We start from the raw sequence: 22,393 nt of genomic DNA on the forward strand, positions 1-22,393 counted from the left end.
AAGACTAGATGTACTGTATCTCCTTATCTGTGCTATCTATTTGATGTATGTTTCCAGACACATGAAGCACCTACAATAATCACCACTGGGTAACACTATGGTACTCAGCTGCCTGACCTTACAGTGCCTCCCAAAAGAGCTCATTTATCACAAGTGTCCCCTTTGCACTAACAAGAAGTGGAGTCCACCTTATATGGAGCCAGCTGTGTACAGAACCCTTATTCACAGTGAGAACATCAGGATTGCTCTGGCCAACATGAGGACTGAGCCCCCCTTGCTGTGTGCTGTGCTCACTGTGTTGCATTATGACTACAGTGACAGCAGCAGAAATACAATGTAGCCGGGGGGAGCTAGGACCTTGGTGGGGCGGGCAGGATGTTGCCTTGCAGCCCCTCACCAAATAGGGAAATGAAGTTTAGAGATTCAGAGTACGGTAAAGTCACCCCCTCATTAATATTCATGAGCTCATTAGCGTGGCTCTGTAACACCCTAGGAGGAGCCCAGGGAGAAAGGCAGGGCAGCAGCCATATTTTTGCAGGAACTGACTCCATGGAAAGTTTTCTGCTGGGGTGAAGTGCTTTATTTTATATATCTCTCCCTTATATTGCCATATAATCATCTGCAAGCCCAGAGCATGAGTGCCAAGGACTCGTCCACCCCTGTGGAGAAGTACAAGCTGGTGGTGGTGGGAGGAGGAGGTGTGGGCAAGAGTGCACTAACTATCCAGTTCATCCAGGTAAGCCCCCAGATAACTGGGGATGGGTGGGCGATGCCATCGGGCACCTATCTGGGCATCTCCTCCCCATTGTTCTGCAGGCTGGAGGGAGCCTTCTTGGCTGCTAAACTTTCTGTAGCTGCAGGGCTTGGAAAGCGTTATTGGGGCTGGGTCTGTAACTGTACAGTTCTGTGGCAGCAGAGCCCAGACGGAATCGGTGCATTTAATCGTGCGATCATATCGGAGCAAAATGCATGCAGAACACTCTACCTCCATTTTCTGCAGGGTGCTTATGGAAGTTTTCCCGGAACGACACAGTTAATCATTGCGTGATGTGCCATCTGTACAGCTCTGTATACTGTCATAGGTTATAGTTCATTGAAGAGATCACCTTTGTGTCTACATGACTATATATCTGGTTTCTGCTTTGCTTTGGTGAAGTGCTATTTCCAGTAGATTGCAAGCTCTGTGCAACAGCTGTCACCCCACTGTCCTCCTTTCAGTTTCTATGGCTTGTGTACATTGTTCAGCACCGTGATTACTATGTCTGTATGCCAGCATGTGTACTTCTACAATCACCCATGTTCTACTTCTACTTCATTCCTTTTTTTTATTTATTATTTTTAAAATGTATAAAACAATATAATATCGCAGTCCCCTGTGGTCTCTGCCATCAGTATTTCAGGTGCTAAGCATTACAACTGCAAATGCCTCTCAAAGTTATTTTGTGGCCTGGGGTTATTGTAAACAATGAGAATAGATTGTCTCTGGACTCTGTCTGTAATCCATAGTGGGTAAATGTAATATAACCCCATGTACAAGGGACTATAGGTCATTTTTAACTCTTCATTATGCTGCTGTGTATTACAGGGAGGGCTGCGCCTGAAGCCAAAGGGGTTCTTTTATTCCATGATTCAGTCTCTGTGTAATTCAGTTATTTCATAAGACTCTACAGCCCTAGGGTACATCTGCACATCACTGATTAATGTTCTTTTAAATCTCATTTTAACCCTTTCTACGAAAGCATTTGCTCAATTGCATGTAGTTTTTTTCCATTGTTGTAACTAAGTTTATTTTGCCTTTTTGGTAGTTTGTTTCTAAAATGAATTAACAACATCATAAGTTTGCATTGAACTCCTTCACACATTTATATCACCCAGAAATCACTCTTTTACTATTTGATCAGCAATGTTTACTGGGTTGTTAGTATTTGTTACTATATTACATTCATTTTATAAAAGGAATCCGGATCAGAATTATACTGCTTGAATTTAGTTGTTACAAATGTCCATTGTTTATTTAAAACTTGGGTCTTTATTTCCATTACAGAAACCTGTATCTATAGTGTGACTTGTATTACAGTCCTGCTATTGTTGCTGCTATGTCAGGGTTCCGCTCACATTTGCAGCAATGTCACTTATAGTTTAGGGAACCGCAGTAATCTCCATACTGTGCATGGTGCTGGTTTGACTAAACTTTTTCGCACTGAGGTAAGAGTGGATTCCTCTCACATTCCTGTCTGTGATGGGGGTTCATGCAGGGGCTTTGTGTTCCTTCCAGAGAACAGATTGTCTTCTAGGAGGAGGCTTCTACTGTTCTTATCTAGGGTGCCCCACCTTGTTCAGCTCTGTTACCTTACAGAGATTGTGCTGGAAGCTGTAATAACTCCCCTGCACTCCCAACAGAATACAAATTGCAGATTAGTTCAGCTTCCACGCCTTTTTAGGAACTTAGGAGGAGACGTAGCAAAGCTTGGAGAGAAATACAGTTATAACCAGTACGCTTGTAATTATCATTGTACAGGCTGGGTTTGAAGAATGAAATTTAGAAGCTGATTGGTGCTTTATCTCTGTCCAAGCTTTGATAAATCTCCCCCATGGTTGTAGAAAATAAAAAAAGATAACTGTGTGTGTATGTATATGTGTATATATATATATATATATATATATATATATATATATATATATATATATATATATGTATATATATATATATTTCTCTCTAACGTCCTAGAGGATGCTGGGGACTCCGTAAGGACCATGGGATAGACGGGCTCCGCAGGAGACATGGGCACTTTAAGAAAGAATTTAGGTCCTGGTGTGCACTGGCTCCTCCCTCTATGCCCCTCCTCCAGACCTCAGTTTGATACTGTGCCCAGAGGAGCTGGGTGCTTTTCAGTGAGCTCTCCTGAGTTTGCTATAAGAAAGTATTTTGTTAGGTTTTTTATTTTCAGGGAGCTCTGCTGGCAACAGACTCCCTGCATCGAGGGACTGAGGGGAGAGAAGCAGCCCTACTCTCTGAGTGCAGGTCCTGCTTCTTAGGCTACTGGACACCATTAGCTCCAGAGGGATTGGTACGCAGGATCTCACCCTCGCTGTCCGCCCCAGAGCCGCGCCGCCGTCCCCCTCGCAGAGCCGGAAGACAGAAGCCGGGTGAGTATGAGAAGAAAAGAAGACTTCACAGGCGGCAGAAGACTTTAGGATCTTCACTGAGGTAACGCACAGCACACACCTCACATACTCCGGTCACTGTAAGGACGCAGGGGGGGCTCCCTGGGCAGCATTTGAGACCTCTGGTTGGCAAAAAAAGAATATATATACAGCTGGGCACTGTATATATGTGTGTGTGTGTGTGTGTGTGTGTGTGTGTGTGTGTATATATATATATATATATATATATATATATATATATATATATATATATATATATAAGCCCCCGCCAAAATTACAGTTTAAGCGGGACAGAAGCCCGCCGCCGAGGGGGCGGGGCTTCTCCCTCAGCACTCACCAGCGCCATTTTTTCTCCACAGCACCGCTGAGAGGAAGCTCCCCGGGCTCTCCCCTGCTGATACACGGTAGAAGAGGGTTGAAAAGAGAGGGGGGGGCACATAATTAGGCGCAAAAATATTACATACAGCAGCTACTGGGTTAACATTAAATTACTGTGTTATTCCTGGGATATATAGCGCTGGGGTGTGTGCTGGCATACTCTCTCTCTGTCTCTCCAAAGGGCCTGGTGGGGGAACTGTCTTCAGAAAGGACATTCCCTGTGTGTGTGGTGTGTCGGTACGCTTGTGTCGACATGTCTGATGAGGAAGGCTGTATTAGAGAGGAGCGGGAGGAAATGAATGTGGTGTCTCCGCCGACGGCGCCGACACCTGATTGGATGGATATGTGGAAGGTTTTAAATGCTAGTGTTAACTCTTTGCACAAAAGATTAGACAAGGCTGAAGCCTTGGGACAGTCAGGGTCTCAACCCGTGCCTGATCCTATGTCGCAGGGACCGTCAGGGTCTCATAAGCGCCCACTATCCCAAATTGTTGACACAGATACCGACATGGATTCTGACTCCAGTGTCAATTACGATGATGCAAAGTTACAGCCAAAATTGGCTAAATCCCTTCGATATATGATTATAGCAATAAAGGATGTTTTGCACATCACAGAGGAAACCCCTGTCCCTGACACGAGGGTGCATATGTATAAGGAAAAGAAGCCTGAGGTAACCTTTCCCCCCTCACACGAGCTGAACGAGTTATGTGAAAAAGCTTGGGAATCTCCAGATAAAAGACTGCAGATTTCCAAACGGATTCTTATGGCGTATCCTTTCCCGCCAACGGACAGGTTACGATGGGAATCCTCCCCTAGGGTGGACAAAGCATTAACACGCTTATCCAAGAAGGTAGCCCTGCCGTCCCAGGATACGGCTACCCTCAAAGATGCTGCTGATCGCAAACAGGAGGTTACCCTAAAGTCCATTTATACACATTCGGGTACCTTACTAAGACCGGCAATCGCGTCGGCCTGGGTGTGTAGTGCTATAGCAGCATGGACGGATACCTTATCTGAGGAGATTGATACCCTAGATAAGGATACTGTATTATTGACCCTGGGGCATATTAAAGATGCTGTCCTATATATGAGAGATGCTCAAAGAGACATTAGTTTACTGGGTTCTAGAATAAACGCTATGTCGATTTCTGCCAGAAGAGTCCTGTGGACACGGCAGTGGACAGGTGATGCCGACTCAAAAAGGCATATGGAGGTTTTACCTTACAGGGGTGAGGAATTGTTCGGGGAAGGTCTCTCGGACCTGGTCTCCACAGCTACGGCTGGAAAATCAAATTTCTTGCCTTATGTTCCCTCACAGCCTAAGAGAGCACCGCATTATCAAATGCAGTCCTTTCGATCACAAAGAAACAAGAAAGTGCGAGGTGGTGGTCAGGGTTCCCCTCCTTCAACAAGGAAGGGGTTATTACTCGACCATGTTTGTAGTCCCGAAACCGGACGGTTCGGTCAGACCCATATTAAATTTAAAATCTCTGAACCTATACTTGAAAAGGTTCAAGATGGAATCGCTAAGAGCGGTCACCGCAAGCCTAGAAGGGGGGGATTTTATGGTGTCTCTGGACATAAAGGATGCATACCTTCATGTCCCCATTTATCCACCTCATCAGGCGTACCTTAGATTTGCGGTACAGAATTGTCATTACCAATTTCAGACGTTGCCGTTTGGTCTCTCCACGGCCCCGAGAATTTTCACCAAGGTAATGGCGGAAATGATGGTGCTCCTGCGGAAGCAAGGTGTCACAATTATCCCGTACTTGGACGATCTCCTCATAAAAGCGAGATCGAGAGAGCAGTTGCTGAACAGCGTAGCACTTTCACTGGAAGTGTTACAGCAACACGGCTGGATTCTCAATATTCCAAAGTCGCAGTTGGTTCCTACGACTCGTCTGCCTTTCTTGGACATGATTCTGGACACGGACCAGAAGAGGGTTGATCTCCCGATAGAAAAGGCCCAGGAACTCATGACTCTGGTCAGGAACCTATTGAAACCGAGACAGGTGTCAGTGCATCACTGCACTCGAGTCCTGGGAAAGATGGTGGCATCCTACGAGGCCATTCCCTTCGGCAGGTTCCATGCGAGGACCTTCCAATGGGACCTACTGGACAAGTGGTCCGGGTCACATCTACAGATGCATCGGCTGATCACCCTGTCCCCCAGGGCCAGGGTGTTTCTCCTGTGGTGGCTGCAGAGTGCTCACCTTCTCGAGGGCCGCAGATTCGGCATTCAGGACTGGATCCTGGTGACCACGGACGCAAGCCTCCGAGGTTGGGGAGCAGTCACACAGGGAAGAAATTTCCAAGGTCTTTGGTCAAGTCAAGAGACTTGTCTTCACATCAACATCCTGGAGCTAAGGGCCATATACAACGCCCTGCGTCAAGCGGAGACCTTGCTTCGCGACCAACCGTTCTGATCCAGTCAGACAACATCACCGCAGTGGCCCATGTAAACCGCCAAGGCGGCACAAGGAGCAGAGTGGCAATGACGGAGGCCACCAGAATTCTTCGCTGGGCGGAGAATCATGTAAGCGCACTGTCAGCAGTGTTCATTCCGGTAGTGGACAACTGGGAAGCAGACTTCCTCAGCAGACACGACCTACACCCGGGAGAGTGGGGACTTCATCAGGAAGTCTTCGCACAGATTATAAGTCGGTGGGAACTGCCACAGGTGGACATGATGGCGTCCCGCCTCAACAAAAAGCTACAGAGGTATTGCGCCAGGTCAAGAGACCCTCAGGCAGTAGCTGTAGACGCTGTAGTGACACCATGGGTGTTCCAGTCGGTCTATGTGTTTCCTCCTCTTCCTCTCATACCCAAGGTGTTGAGGATAATAAGAAGAAGAAGAGGAGTGAGAACAATCCTCATTGTTCCAGATTGGCCACGAAGGACCTGGTATCCAGATCTGCAGGAAATGCTCACAGAAGATCCGTGGCCTCTTCCTCTAAGACAGGACCTGTTGCAGCAGGGGCCTTGTCTGTTCCAAGACTTACCGCGGCTGCGTTTGACGGCATGGTGGTTGAACGCCGGATCCTAGCAGAGAAAGGCATTCCGGATGAGGTCATTCCTACGCTAATAAAGGCTAGGAAGGACATGACGTCTAAACATTATCACCGTATATGGCGAAAGTATGTTTCTTGGTGTGAGGCCAGGAATGCTCCTACGGAAGAATTCCATCTGGGCCGTTTCCTTCACTTCCTACAAACTGGAGTGAATTTGGGCCTAAAATTAGGCTCTATTAAGGTCCAGATTTCGGCCCTATCCATTTTCTTTCAAAAAGAATTGGCTTCTCTTCCAGAAATTCAGACTTTTGTGAAGGGAGTGCTGCATATTCAGCCTCCTTTTGTGCCTCCGGTGGCACCTTGGGACCTTAATGTGGTGTTAAGTTTCTTAAAGTCACACTAGTTTGAACCACTTAAAATGGTGGAGTTGAAATATCTTACGTGGAAGGTGGTCATGTTATTAGCCTTGGCTTCGACTAGGCGAGTGTCAGAATTGGCGGCTTTGTCACATAAAAGCCCCTATCTGGTTTTCCATATGGATAGAGCGGAATTGTGGACCCGTCCTCAATTTCTGCCAAAAGTGGTATCATCTTTTCATATGAACCAACCTATTGTGGTGCCTGTGGCTACACGTGACTTGGAGGATTCCGAGTTACTTGATGTAGTCATGGCTTTGAAAATTTACGTGGCCAGAACGGCTAGAGTCAGAAAAACAGAAGCACTGCTTGTCCTGTATGCAGCCAACAAGGTTGGCGGCCCTGCTTCAAAGCAAACTATTGCTCGCTGGATTTGTAACACGATTCAGCAAGCGCATTCTACGGCTGGATTGCAGTTACCAAAATCGGTCAAGGCCCATTCCACTAGGAAGGTGGGCTCTTCTTGGGCGGCTGCCCGAGGGGTCTCGGCACTACAGCTGTGTCGAGCTGCTACTTGGTCGGGTTCAAACACCTTTGCAAAATTCTATAAGTTTGATACCCTGGCTGAGGAGGACCTCATGTTTGCTCAATCGGTGCTGCAGAGTCATCTGCACTCTCCCGCCCGTTTGGGAGCTTTGGTATAATCCCCATGGTCCTTACGGAGTCCCCAGCATACTCTAGGACGTTAGAGAAAATAAGATTTTAAACCTACCGGTAAATCTTTTTCTCGTAGTCCGTAGAGGATGCTGGGCGCCCGTCCCAAGTGCGGACTTCTTCTGCAATACTTGTATATAGTTATTGCTTCAATAAGGGTTACGTTGTAGTTGCATCGGGCCTGACCTGATGCTATGTTGTTTTTCATGCTGTTAACTAGGTTGTTATCACAAGTTATACGGTGTGATTGGTGTGGCTGGTATGAATCTTGCCCTGGAGTAACAAAATCCTTTCCTCGTACTGCCCGTCTCCTATGGGCACAGTTTCTCTAACGGAGGTCTGGAAGAGGGGCATAGAGGGAGGAGCCAGTGCACACCAGGAACTAAATTATTTCTTAAAGTGCCCATGTCTCCTGCAGAGCCCGTCTATCCCATGGTCCTTACGGAGTCCCCAGCATCCTCTACGGACTACGAGAAAAAGATTTACCGGTAGGTTTAAAAAAAAAAAAAAAAAATATATATATATATATATATATATATATATATATATATATATATATATATATATATATTCTCATACGTACGTACGTACATACATACATTACAAAATATTCTGAAATACAGAATTTGTTTTTTAGTAGGACTAAGACAGTGAAACCTTTGTTTGATGATGGCTCATTGTACACAGTCTTTGTTTAATACACCAAGTTATTAAAAATGTTGTATTTAATGACCTTCAGGTTGTGTGTATAAGGTGTATTTGAAACATAAATGAATTGTGTTTAATGCACAAACGTATGAAAATATTGGCTAAAATTACCTTCAGGCTGTGTGTATAAGGTGTGAAACATTAATGCATTATGTGGTTAGACTTGGGTCCCATCGCCATGATATCTCATTATGGTATGCAATTATTCCAAAATAATGAATAATCCGATATCCAAAATACTTTTGATCCCAAGCATTTTGGATGTGGGATACTCAACCCGTATACACACACATACTTACATCATACTTACCTACATTGTAAGTCTCCTCTCCGGGAGAAGCCCGGAGAGGAGACGATGCAGGTGTCTTCGGGGGGCGGGGCCGGACTGTGACATCACTAAGCGATTTGCATCATTTTAACCCCTTCTCCACCCGACGGACCCGCGAATGCGGGAGGTTATCTCTCCATCCTGCTCGCATCACTAGGGTGCGAGCAGGATGCGGGAGACCTGCCCACTCTTCCGGGGGTGCGGGGGGCTATCCCAAAAAACGGGAGCCTCCCGCAGCTTCCGGGAGAGTAGGTAAGTATGACTTACATGTGTATATATAATAGAGGTAATGGGCTTGTTTACATTTTTGGATCCCAGTATTATTTCACTACCAGCCATTCCACCCCCGAATTTAGGTTCAGACCCTTTATTAATGACTGGTTCTATGACCGTGGTTCTTATGGTGTAGTGGTGGATGGACTATAATGAAAGGAATAGCAGTGTGTTGACACAAGCAAAGGTTTTGGGAAAGTGACTGCATTTTTAATAATGTTCTATATTAAATGTTGTGATGTTAGAGATTGGATTCCAGTCATTCAAATTTTAAAAGCATTGCATTGGATATTTACTGTACTATGAAGATGGTGGGCCCGTCTGACCTTTCACAGTGGTCAGGTGACATGCCAGGAAGTCCTGTAATGGTCTGAACATGATGATGGTGACACCCGAGGTCAGAAGTCAGGAAGGTCTGTGAAAGAACGCAATAAATAAAAAGATCAAAGCCTGCTGACATTCCAGCCTAGCGAGCTGATAAACTGGTTGAACACTGCTATGTACTGGGTCAAATTGCCTTATTTGTGCAGAACATCTCCAAACATGGTGCACATGGCACTGGTAGGGTGCACTTCATAGCAATCCAGCCATCTGCTTCATCAGTGATGTTTGCAGTGAAATGATTAAAGAGATCATCTTCTTAGTCAGTGGGCCATAGTAGGTTTTTTTAAAATTTTTATTACACCTGCAAAAAATGTCTTGTAGAATTTGCCACTGTCTCATCCACCACCTGTGATTAGTAAAAGCACCAGTGACTCTTTCACGAGACCTCCACAATTTAAGGTCTTGTTGCTCCTCTTTTGAACTTAAAAAGTAAATCGGGTTTGTGCGGATTGGCAGAAAATATCTGGCTTATTTAGATAGCCGTAACATAACTGCCCACTTTTTTGCCCCCTTTATTTATTTTATTTCAATTTGTGCCCCTAGCAGACTTTCTTCATTTCAAATGTATGCCCTCAACCTATAGTGCCTCCTTCACCCTCTCTACACAGTCGTATTTCAAAAACCTTTGTCAAGTTTTCAACTTCCTCCTCTGCCCCTCCCCCCCAAACCTCCTCGCCTCCCCTTCTTACTCTGTGCCCTTGACTTGATTGCCACCTACATCACATATAAAATTGACTCTGTATATGTCAGGACATCACATTGCAACAAACCCTCAGTGCTCCCCGTCCCCGGCCTTTCCAGCCCACCCTTCACCATACATCTTATAAACGCCTTCATCTTTTCCCCCTGTAACTGGGGATGCAGTCATTGCCCTCATCCAGTCCTTCCCCCTCATCCGCTACCTCTCTCCTGCTGCCTGTTCCCATCTTGCCCATTTGTTTTATCCCTCCCTCACATCACTGTGCACTATACATTCAATGTCTTGTCTACCCCATTTTTAAATAAGCCTTGTAAGTGTTAGCCCCTTTAAAAAACAAACAAACAAACGTATAAGTGCGTCTGGCATCCCGCACCTCCCGTGATCTCGGACTCCATTACATCCGCCGTATACATCCTCTCTAGGTAAGCTCAACTAAGGCGCTCATCCACTCACTGGTCATCTCCAGACTGGACTACTGTAACCTCAACCTGCATGGCCTCCCAAACTCCTACCTCTGTCCACTCCAGTCTGTCCTTAATCTTCCTATCGAAACGTACTACATCTGCCTCCCCTCTCCTACAAGCCCTACACAGGTTCCCTTTCCCATTCAGACCCCGATTCAAGCATCTCAGACTCGCTTACAAAGCACACTCCAATTTACATCTCTGACTTTTAATCTCGTTTTACACGCCCACCCACTTCACTCCACAATTGCATGGCGCCTCTCCTGCCAACTGATTACTTTCTCCCTCTCCCATCTCCGAGATTTTGACTGTGCTGTTCCCTACCTCTGGAATTCTCTACCTCTCCCTATTAGACTCTTCACGTCTCTTCAAAACTTCAGATGGGATCTCAAGACGCACTTCTTCATCAATGCCATCCAGCTCTCATACTAACCCACTGCTCTCTGCTCCTTCCTCAATGTGTCTAAGCCAGGCCTGGCCAACCTGCGGCTCTCCAGCTGTTATGAAACTACACAACTCAGCATGTCCTGCTACGGTTTTAGCATTCCCTAATAGCAAAACTATGGCAGGGCATGCTGGGACTTGTAGTTTCACAACAGCTGGAGAGCCACAGGTTGGCCAGGCCTGGTCTACACCATCTGTGTCACCCATCTGTCTGCTCATCCCCTTAAATATAAGCTCTTATGAGCAAGGCCCTCTTCATTCCTGTGCTTTTCCGTCCCTTACTTTATTATAATGTACTCCATACTCCCTGCAACGGCACCTAACCCTTAGTTTGCTGCTGCCCTGCCCTAATGCCATGTTCTTGTCCTTCATTGTTTTTGTACTATAAGTCATAGTTTTTTTATTAATTAATTTGCTTGTGTTCTTTGTAAGGCGCTGTAGAACCCTTGTGGCGCCACATAAATAAAGAATCCTACTAATAAGAACTTAATTTCTCTAGCATCCATAAGGGATATTGGGGGCACATTAGTACGATGGGGTATAGATGGCGTCCAAAGGAGCCAGTGCACTTTAAATTTCTTCCACTGGGTGTGCTGGCTCCTCCCCTCTACGCCCCCTCCCACAGGCAGTTTAGAAAAAAGTGCCCTCAGGAGAGGATGCACACTGCTAGCTCCAGAGTTTTTCTTCATTTTATTTTAAACTTTTGTTTATTTCGGTATGCTGTTTGGGCAACAGCATACCTGCGCCGTGGGAGTTAGGAGAGGGGATGGTCACCGGCCTTGCGAGGTACAGAGCCGCTTCTCCGCTGCAGGACCACCGTCCTGAGGGGTTGTTTGTTCAGCGGGGCACTGCACCTTGGCTGTCGCAACCGCATCACGCAGCACACCCCTAACACTGCCTGAAGGTGATTGTCGGTGAGTACACACCGGGGACCCCGCTAGGGGGGTCCCCGGTTCTTGGTGTGGCAGAAGCGTGGGTGAGGCATACGGGTCTCTCCTGGGGGGGACCCACTACAGCCCCTGCGTGAGACTGGCTAGCGATGGCTGTACTAAACATTCATGTGAGGCTACAGCATGGCTAGGAGACAGGGCCAGTATAAATATATATAGGTAGCTCCGGCGCCATTACGGGGGGGCGGGGCGGAGCTACATCAGACTGGGCTCGGCTGCATTTTGGCGCCTTCCTCTGCATAAGCAGCAGCAACCTCACACAGCTTCTCTGGGCTGTCACATACTGGATCACTGGTACAGGGTGTTGATTAGGGGGAGAGCCTCTATTTGTGCACAGATATTATCCCTCTGAGGGAATTACATTGTATAAGTAGTTCTCACTGTTATGTAATATGAAAATTGAGGCCACACTAAAATCTCTCTACATTGCTGCAGGTCAGTGGCGGAACTACCGCCAGTGCAAGCAGGGCCTTGCACTGGGGCCCGCCACTGTCAAGGGGCCCAAAGCAGCGTGGCATGTAATGAGTCAAACTGACTCATTACATGCCGCTGTGTGCTGCGGGCCACCGCCGCCCGCATCACACAGCTGCCCGCCGAGGAGCGCAGCGGCCACGGTGGGTGGTGGGGGGGGGAGAGGATAGACAGGGCGCGCCCGGACCTTCCGCCTTAGTGCAGCAGCGTGACAGCGGTATATCCTGCTGTGCCTGGCTGCCGAGCACAGAGCGCTGTGTGTACATGCCGCCACATAGCCTGTCAGACCAAGCACACAGCGCTGTGTGTACATGCCGCCACATAGCCTGTCAGACCAAGCACACATCGCTGTGTGTACATGCCGCCACATAGCCTCTCTCTGACACCTGGCCTCTCGCAGGGGGCTGTAGCCAACCTGTGCCTCCCACGTATTTCCCAGCTGCAGAAGCGGAGCCGATGTAATTTACTGACAGTCATTAACTTTAGTTAGTGCCATCAGAGTGTTCGTAAATCCCCTCTTATGTTACTGCCAAACATGGATCCTGGATCACTTCTAGGTTCTTGTTACAGGGTCAGTGATGGCAGGCAGAGAGGACTACCCACCATAAGAGGTTCTTCACTATATGGAAGCCACCTGCAGAGGGTCATTGCTATATGGCAGCCTCCAAAAGAGGGTCATCGCTGTATGGTAGCCACCAGCAAAGGGTCATCGCTGTATGGTAGCCACCAACAAAGGGTCATCGCTTTATGGTAGCCACCAGCAAAGGGTCATCGCTGTATGGTAGCCACAAGCAGAGGGTCATCGCTATATGGCAGCCACCACAAGAGGGTCATCGCTATATGGCAGCCACCAGCAAAGGCTCATCGCTATATGGCAGCCATCACAGCGGCGAACAGCCAATGGTGAAGGAGAGGGACAGCTGCAGCAGCGCCTCCACCAATTACATTGCGCTGCTGCGGCTCCCGAGTCCCCCTCCCTTCTCTTCTTCTCCCCTGCCCGGGAATCGGATCATCATCTGCCAGAAGCTGCTGCACCAAGGAGCCTGACTGCCAGCGGAGACAGTAAGTATAATCTTTCTTTCTTTCTTTTCTTTCTTTTCTCTTTCTTTCTTTCTTTCTTTCTTTCTTTCTTTCTTTCTTTCTTTCTTTCTTTCTTTCTTTCTTTCTTTCTTTCTTTCTTTCTTTCTTTCTTTCTTTCTTTCTTTCTTTCTTTCTTTCTTTCTTTCTTTCTTTCTTTCTTTCTTTCTTTCTTTCTTTCTTTCTTTCTTTCTTTCTTTCTTTCTTTCTTTCTTTCTTTCTTTCTTTCTTTCTTTCGTAAAAACGGGAATTTGTCTGCCGTAAGGTGTAAAAGGGGCTCTACCTGGTGTAGTAGTGCTACTGTGTGTCGTAATTTGAATAATGGAGACTACTGTGCACCGTTATATGAATTGGTATTATTTTTTGGCCACACCCCTTCCCCACGAAGCCACGACCCTATAGTTTTTGCGCGCGCCTGGGGCGCGCACTGCCCCTGCTTTACATAGAATATTACCCCTGAATTATCACCTCCCACCCTCCCCCTTAGTGTCAATGGGCACCAGTTAAGTTACCCCCCCTCTCCCATGTGTGCTCGGTGGGGAACTATGTTCCCCCTCCTCGCACTTTTAGCTCTGGCACATGCACCCCGGAATGCACAAAGCATTGTGGGGTGCATGGACCGCAACATCACTTGCACCAGCAAGTGCAGAACGTATTTCCACCACAAAAGACTGGGAAGTATTGGGGCATGCCAGGCACAAGGGATGCGACCTGGTCAGGTAACGTACTCCTAGCTGCGGTCGCATTCCATACGTTAGTGCCAGGCAAGTGGTTAATTAGTCAGTTGGATTTAATCATCTGTACTGAGCCATGGATATCCGGTAGTTCACTAACATAATTTGTGCTAGCAAAATATACAGCATCACAATCCTATGAAAAGGTGTACCCAGATCTGTAAACGATGCAAATGGTTATGAACGACTGCCAGTTACATGAGGGGCTTTACATGAATGGTGCAGAGGGGGTTTACTACTAGCTATGTCAGATGTATGGGTACAGTGTGGATGCGCATCCTGCAGGGAGTCTCTGGTGCAGCTTGGCATGTGAATGCAGGCTTGGACTGGCCCACAGGGGTACAGGGGAAACCACCGGTGGGCCCCACTTCCTGGGGACCCACCTCCTGCTCTAAGGATCAGGTTCCAGACTATGCACTTGAATTATACATATGTTACCTTATACTGGACTATGGCGTATTTTCTTCAGTGAGTTGCCGTTATTAATCTAGTACATTATCATACATGCAACAGCTGAATTTACTATATATATTTATGAAGGGGCCCAGACTTTGCACTCTCTAATGGTTAGTCAAGCCAATGAGGTGGCAAGCCACACCCCCTCTGCAGACTGACCACACCCCCTCTGCAGACTGGCCACACCCCTAAACATGGGCCCATACCACTGCATTCCCCCAGTGGGCCCTACATACCCCAGTCCGACACTGTGTGAATGCACTGGTGTGCTTCTGGACTGCTGGGTGATATCTGGGGCATATGCTGGTGTATAGAGGCACTGCTATACTGTGGGGGGGCTGGCAGGTCTGTGTTTGGGCCCTGGTAGTGATACTGCTGTGGGGGTGCACCAACATTAGTTTAATTTTGGACACGAGCTGGGTAAGCAGGTCACTATTTTTGTACAACATATTTAGCTTAATACCCCTAATCTGTGACGGACATATACTGCACATTTTTTCTGTCAAAATTGCTGGCTTCTAACTGTTGGCCCTGGCTCTTAGTTTTGTATAGACTTGTCGATGCTTGCTGTAACTATTCCTATAATGGAACTTGTTTCTAAGATTCTAAGCCTGGCCTTCATTTAAAATGCCTTTATTCTGACTCCGTCCACACCTGTAACACACATACACAAATACCCACAGTGCAGCTGGATTCTTATCAGTGAGTTCATGACTTATCTTGATTGCTTTGAATAATATCATGTAAAGCCACCAGCATTGTTGTATAGCTACAGAATTGCCACTTTTGCCTTCCATTTGATCACTTCATATAGTTCTATATACAGATAGGTCCTCATACATCTTGCCCCAATACACCACACAGCGGGGGATGCCTGGCTTGAGTGAGCCAGCAGTTCCAGGGCAGCTCTGCTAACTAGAGATGAGCGGGTTCGGTTTCTCTGAATCCGAACCCGCCCGAACTTCATGGTTTTTTTTCACGGGTCCGAGCAGACTCGGATCCTCCCGCCTTGCTCGGTTAACCCGAGCGCGCCCGAACGTCATCATGACGCTGTCGGATTCTCGCGAGACTCGGATTCTATATAAGGAGCCGCGCGTCGCCGCCATTTTCACACGTGCATTGAGATTGATAGTGAGAGGACGTGGCTGGCGTCCTCTCCATTTAGATTATAAGAGAGAGAGATTTACTGGAGCTTAGGACTAGGAGGAGTACTGTAGAAGTGTAGAGAGTGCAGAGAGTTTACTAGTGAGTGACCACCAGACAGTGCAGTTTATTTAATATATCCGTTCTCTGCCTGAAAAAAGCGATACACACAGTGACTCAGTCACATACCATATCTGTGTGCACTGCTCAGGCTCAGCCCAGTGTGCTGCATCATCTATATATATTATATATCTGTCTGACTGCTCAGCTCACACAGCTTATAATTGTGGGGGAGACTGGGGAGCACTGCAGTGCCAGTTATAGGTTATAGCAGGAGCCAGGAGTACATAATATTATATTAAAATTAAACAGTGCACACTTTTGCTGCAGGAGTGCCACTGCCAGTGTGACTGACCAGTGACCTGACCACACTGACCACCAGTATAGTTAGTAGTATACTTATATTGTGATTGCCTGAAAAAGTTAAACACTCGTCGTGTGACTTCACTTGTGTGTTGTTGTTTTTTTTATTCTATAAAAATAAAACTCATTCTGCTGACAGACAGTGTCCAGCAGGTCCGTCATTATATAATATATAATATATACCTGTCCGGCTGCAGTAGTGATATATATATATATTTTTTATATCATTTATCATCCAGTCGCAGCAGACACAGTACGGTAGTTCACGGCTGTGGCTACCTCTGTGTCTGCACTCGGCAGGCAGTCCGTCCATAATTGTATACCACCTAACCGTGGTTTTTTTTTCTTTCTTCTTTATACATACATAGTTACATAGACATCTCTTTATCAACCAGTCTATATTAGCAGCAGACACAGTACAGTACGGTAGTTCACGGCTGTGGCTACCTCTGTGTCTGCACTCGGCAGGCAGTCCGTCCATAATTGTATACCACCTAACCGTGGTTTTTTTTTCTTTCTTCTTTATACATACATACTACTACGACATCTCTTTATCAACCAGTCTATATTATTAGCAGCAGACACAGTACAGTACGGTAGTTCACGGCTGTGGCTACCTCTGTGTCTGCACTCGGCAGGTAGTCCGTCCATAATTGTATACCACCTAACCGTGGTTTTTTTTTCTTTCTTCTTTATACATACATAGTTACATAGACATCTCTTTATCAACCAGTCTATATTAGCAGCAGACACAGTACAGTACGGTAGTTCACGGCTGTGGCTACCTCTGTGTCTGCACTCGGCAGGCAGTCCATAATTGTATACTAGTATCCATCTCCATTGTTTACCTGAGGTGCCTTTTTAGTTGTGCCTATTAAAATATGGAGAACAAAAATGTTGAGGTTCCAAAATTAGGGAAAGATCAAGATCAAGATCCACTTCCACCTCGTGCTGAAGCTGCTGCCACTAGTCATGGCCGAGACGATGAAATGCCAGCAACGTCGTCTGCCAAGGCCGATGCCCAATGTCATAGTACAGAGCATGTCAAATCCAAAACACCAAATATCAGAAAAAAAAGGACTCCAAAACCTAAAATAAAATTGTCGGAGGAGAAGCGTAAACTTGCCAATATGCCATTTACGACACGGAGTGGCAAGGAACGGCTGAGGCCCTGGCCTATGTTCATGGCTAGTGGTTCAGCTTCACATGAGGATGGAAGCACTCAGCCTCTCGCTAGAAAAATGAAAAGACTCAAGCTGGCAAAAGCAGCACAGCAAAGAACTGTGCATTCTTCGAAATCCCAAATCCACAAGGAGAGTCCAATTGTGTCGGTTGCGATGCCTGACCTTCCCAACACTGGACGTGAAGAGCATGCGCCTTCCACCATTTGCACGCCCCCTGCAAGTGCTGGAAGGAGCACCCGCAGTCCAGTTCCTGATAGTCAGATTGAAGATGTCAGTGTTGAAGTACACCAGGATGAGGAGGATATGTGTGTTGCTGGCGCTGGGGAGGAAATTGACCAGGAGGATTCTGATGGTGAGGTGGTTTGTTTAAGTCAGGCACCCGGGGAGACACCTGTTGTCCGTGGGAGGAATATGGCCGTTGACATGCCAGGTGAAAATACCAAAAAAATCAGCTCTTCGGTGTGGAGGTATTTCACCAGAAATGCGGACAACAGGTGTCAAGCCGTGTGTTCCCTTTGTCAAGCTGTAATAAGTAGGGGTAAGGACGTTAACCACCTCGGAACATCCTCCCTTATACGTCACCTGCAGCGCATTCATAATAAGTCAGTGACAAGTTCAAAAACTTTGGGTGACAGCGGAAGCAGTCCACTGACCAGTAAATCCCTTCCTCTTGTAACCAAGCTCACGCAAACCACCCCACCAACTCCCTCAGTGTCAATTTCCTCCTTCCCCAGGAATGCCAATAGTCCTGCAGGCCATGTCACTGGCAATTCTGACGATTCCTCTCCTGCCTGGGATTCCTCCGATGCATCCTTGCGTGTAACGCCTACTGCTGCTGGCGCTGCTGTTGTTGCTGCTGGGAGTCGATGGTCATCCCAGAGGGGAAGTCGTAAGCCCACTTGTAATTGACTGTTCAACAGTCCTTTGCGAGGAAGATGAAATATCACAGCAGTCATTCTGCTGCAAAGCGGATAACTGAGGCCTTGACAACTATGTTGGTGTTAGACGTGCGTCCGGTATCCGCCGTTAGTTCACAGGGAACTAGACAATTTATTGAGGCAGTGTGCCCCCGTTACCAAATACCATCTAGGTTCCACTTCTCTAGGCAGGCGATACCGAGAATGTACACGGACGTCAGAAAAAGACTCACCAGTGTCCTAAAAAATGCAGTTGTACCCAATGTCCACTTAACCACGGACATGTGGACAAGTGGAGCAGGGCAGGGTCAGGACTATATGACTGTGACAGCCCACTGGGTAGATGTATGGACTCCCGCCGCAAGAACAGCAGCGGCGGCACCAGTAGCAGCATCTCGCAAACGCCAACTCTTTCCTAGGCAGGCTACGCTTTGTATCACCGCTTTCCAGAATACGCACACAGCTGAAAACCTCTTACGGCAACTGAGGAAGATCATCGCGGAATGGCTTACCCCAATTGGACTCTCCTGTGGATTTGTGGCATCGGACAACGCCAGCAATATTGTGTGTGCATTAAATATGGGCAAATTCCAGCACGTCCCATGTTTTGCACATACCTTGAATTTGGTGGTGCAGAATTTTTTAAAAAACGACAGGGGCGTGCAAGAGATGCTGTCGGTGGCCAGAAGAATTGCGGGACACTTTCGGCGTACAGGCACCACGTACAGAAGACTGGAGCACCACCAAAAACTACTGAACCTGCCCTGCCATCATCTGAAGCAAGAAGTGGTAACGAGGTGGAATTCAACCCTCTATATGCTTCAGAGGTTGGAGGAGCAGCAAAAGGCCATTCAAGCCTATACAATTGAGCACGATATAGTAGGTGGAATGCACCTGTCTCAAGCGCAGTGGAGAATGATTTCAACGTTGTGCAAGGTTCTGATGCCCTTTGAACTTGCCACACGTGAAGTCAGTTCAGACACTGCCAGCCTGAGTCAGGTCATTCCCCTCATCAGGCTTTTGCAGAAGAAGCTGGAGACATTGAAGGAGGAGCTAACACGGAGCGATTCCGCTAGGCATGTGGGACTTGTGGATGGAGCCCTTAATTCGCTTAACAAGGATTCACGGGTGGTCAATCTGTTGAAATCAGAGCACTACATTTTGGCCACCGTGCTCGATCCTAGATTTAAAGCCTACCTTGGATCTCTCTTTCCGGCAGACACAAGTCTGCTGGGGTTGAAAGACCTGCTGGTGACAAAATTGTCAAGTCAAGCGGAACGCGACCTGTCAACATCTCCTCCTTCACATTCTCCCGCAACTGGGGGTGCGAGGAAAAGGCTCAGAATTCCGAGCCCACCCGCTGGCGGTGATGCAGGGCAGTCTGGAGCGACTGCTGATGCTGACATCTGGTCCGGACTGAAGGACCTGACAACGATTACGGACATGTCGTCTACTGTCACTGCATATGATTCTCTCAACATTGATAGAATGGTGGAGGATTATATGAGTGACCGCATCCAAGTAGGCACGTCACACAGTCCGTACTTATACTGGCAGGAAAAAGAGGCAATTTGGAGGCCCTTGCACAAACTGGCTTTATTCTACCTAAGTTGCCCTCCCACAAGTGTGTACTCCGAAAGAGTGTTTAGTGCCGCCGCTCACCTTGTCAGCAATCGGCGTACGAGGTTACATCCAGAAAATGTGGAGAAGATGATGTTCATTAAAATGAATTATAATCAATTCCTCCGCGGAGAGATTGACCAGCAGCAATTGCCTCCACAAAGTACACAGGGAGCTGAGATGGTGGATTCCAGTGGGGACGAATTGATAATCTGTGAGGAGGGGGATGTACACGGTGATATATCGGAGGGTGATGATGAGGTGGACATCTTGCCTCTGTAGAGCCAGTTTGTGCAAGGAGAGATTAATTGCTTCTTTTTTGGGGGGGGTCCAAACCAACCCGTCATATCAGTCACAGTCGTGTGGCAGACCCTGTCACTGAAATGATGGGTTGGTTAAAGTGTGCATGTCCTGTTTTGTTTATACAACATAAGGGTGGGTGGGAGGGCCCAAGGACAATTCCATCTTGCACCTCTTTTTTCTTTTCTTTTTCTTTGCATCATGTGCTGATTGGGGAGGGTTTTTTGGAAGGGACATCCTGCGTGACACTGCAGTGCCACTCCTAAATGGGCCCGGTGTTTGTGTCGGCCACTAGGGTCGCTAATCTTACTCACACAGTCAGCTACCTCATTGCGCCTCTTTTTTTCTTTGCGTCATGTGCTGTTTGGGGAGGGTTTTTTGGAAGGGACATCCTGCGTGACACTGCAGTGCCACTCCTAGATGGGCCCGGTGTTTGTGTCGGCCACTAGGGTCGCTAATCTTACTCACACAGCTACCTCATTGCGCCTCTTTTTTTTCTTTGCGTCATGTGCTGTTTGGGGAGGGTTTTTTGGAAGGGACATCCTGTGTGACACTGCAGTGCCACTCCTAGATGGGCCCGGTGTTTGTGTCGGCCACTAGGGTCGCTAATCTTACTCACACAGCTACCTCATTGCGCCTCTTTTTTTCTTTGCGTCATGTGCTGTTTGGGGAGGGTTTTTTGGAAGGGCCATCCTGCGTGACACTGCAGTGCCACTCCTAGATGGGCCCGGTGTTTGTGTCGGCCACTAGGGTCGCTAATCTTACTCACACAGCTACCTCATTGCGCCTCTTTTTTTCTTTGCGTCATGTGCTGTTTGGGGAGGGTTTTTTGGAAGGGACATCCTGCGTGACACTGCAGTGCCACTCCTAGATGGGCCCGGTGTTTGTGTCGGCCACTAGGGTCGCTTATCTTACTCACACAGCGACCTCGGTGCAAATTTTAGGACTAAAAATAATATTGTGAGGTGTGAGGTATTCAGAATAGACTGAAAATGAGTGTAAATTATGGTTTTTGAGGTTAATAATACTTTGGGATCAAAATGACCCCCAAATTCTATGATTTAAGCTGTTTTTTAGTGTTTTTTGAAAAAAACACCCGAATCCAAAACACACCCGAATCCGACAAAAAAAATTCGGTGAGGTTTTGCCAAAACGCGTTCGAACCCAAAACACGGCCGCGGAACCGAACCCAAAACCAAAACACAAAACCCGAAAAATTTCAGGCGCTCATCTCTACTGCTAACGTCGGACGTTTTTCTCAAAAACGCATCTCTTTCAAATCACTATGCGAATAGGGCGCACAAGCAACTTATGCTGATTTAAAATGATATGTGGCATGCCTATATTGTGTGTGTGTGTGTGTGTGTGTGTGTGTGTGTGTGTGTGTGTGTGTCTGCGGCTGTATCTGCATATGAAATGCTACACTAAAGTGATTGGAAAACACTGTAAAGTAGCATTCTGTATGCAGATACAGCCACAATCGCACACAGAATATAGGCATGACACATATTATTTTAATCTGCATAAGCTGCTTGTGCATCCTATCCGCATAGTGATGCGAATAAGACACATTTTAACTGAATAAGTTGTAGATAAAGACTGTCGGCTCTACCGAGTCACACCACAGCATCTTGCGACTAGAAGGGCTGTTTAATGTGACTGCAGCAAGGATTTTGGAGGACAGATCTATACACTAAACCTTACTTAAATTCCATTATTTAAATATCGGTGCCATGGGGATAAAAATATTTTTGTCGCAACATCATAAGGGTTGTGAATCATTGGCCTTATTAGATCTGTGTGCATACGTGTAGAATTATAAAATTTCTAGGCAAAGACTTGGCCATTCCTGTCCTAATTATTGGACTTAATTGTAATATGCTGGTAGTTTTGTGCAAAGGCTTGAGCATCCCCTGGTCAAATTACACGTTCCACTGGATCTCTAAGGGGTATATGCAATTCACGGCGAATCGCGGCAATTTTTCGCTGTTTTTTAATTCGACTAAATTCGCCAGGTGAATTCCGGAAGGTGGCTTCCGGAATTCACCATATTCAATGAAAAACGGATTCGCCAGAGTCGCGGGCGAAAATCGGCCGATTTGGCGGATTTTGCTGCGATTTTAAAAAACGGTAAAAAACGGGAAAAACCCGGAAAAAAAATGGCGTGGGGTCCCCCCTCCAAAGCAT

The 22,393-nt window shown here is 46.9% G+C and overlaps 1 protein-coding gene across 1 annotated transcript in view; it reads left to right on the top strand.

The window, feature by feature from the left end:
• The first annotated feature begins 480 nt into the window (after positions 1–480).
• The window catches only part of RRAS (RAS related), a 115,500-nt gene continuing 93,587 nt past the window's right edge, over positions 481–22,393 (top strand). Inside the window, exon 1 of the mRNA XM_063942569.1 lies at positions 481–736. Coding sequence (XP_063798639.1) covers positions 635–736 — 102 coding nt within the window. The 5' untranslated portion in view covers positions 481–634. The remainder of the gene's footprint in view (positions 737–22,393) is intronic.

Source organism: Pseudophryne corroboree, chromosome 10 (assembly GCF_028390025.1).
Source record: "Pseudophryne corroboree isolate aPseCor3 chromosome 10, aPseCor3.hap2, whole genome shotgun sequence".
In the NCBI taxonomy this organism is placed as follows: domain Eukaryota; kingdom Metazoa; phylum Chordata; class Amphibia; order Anura; family Myobatrachidae; genus Pseudophryne; species Pseudophryne corroboree.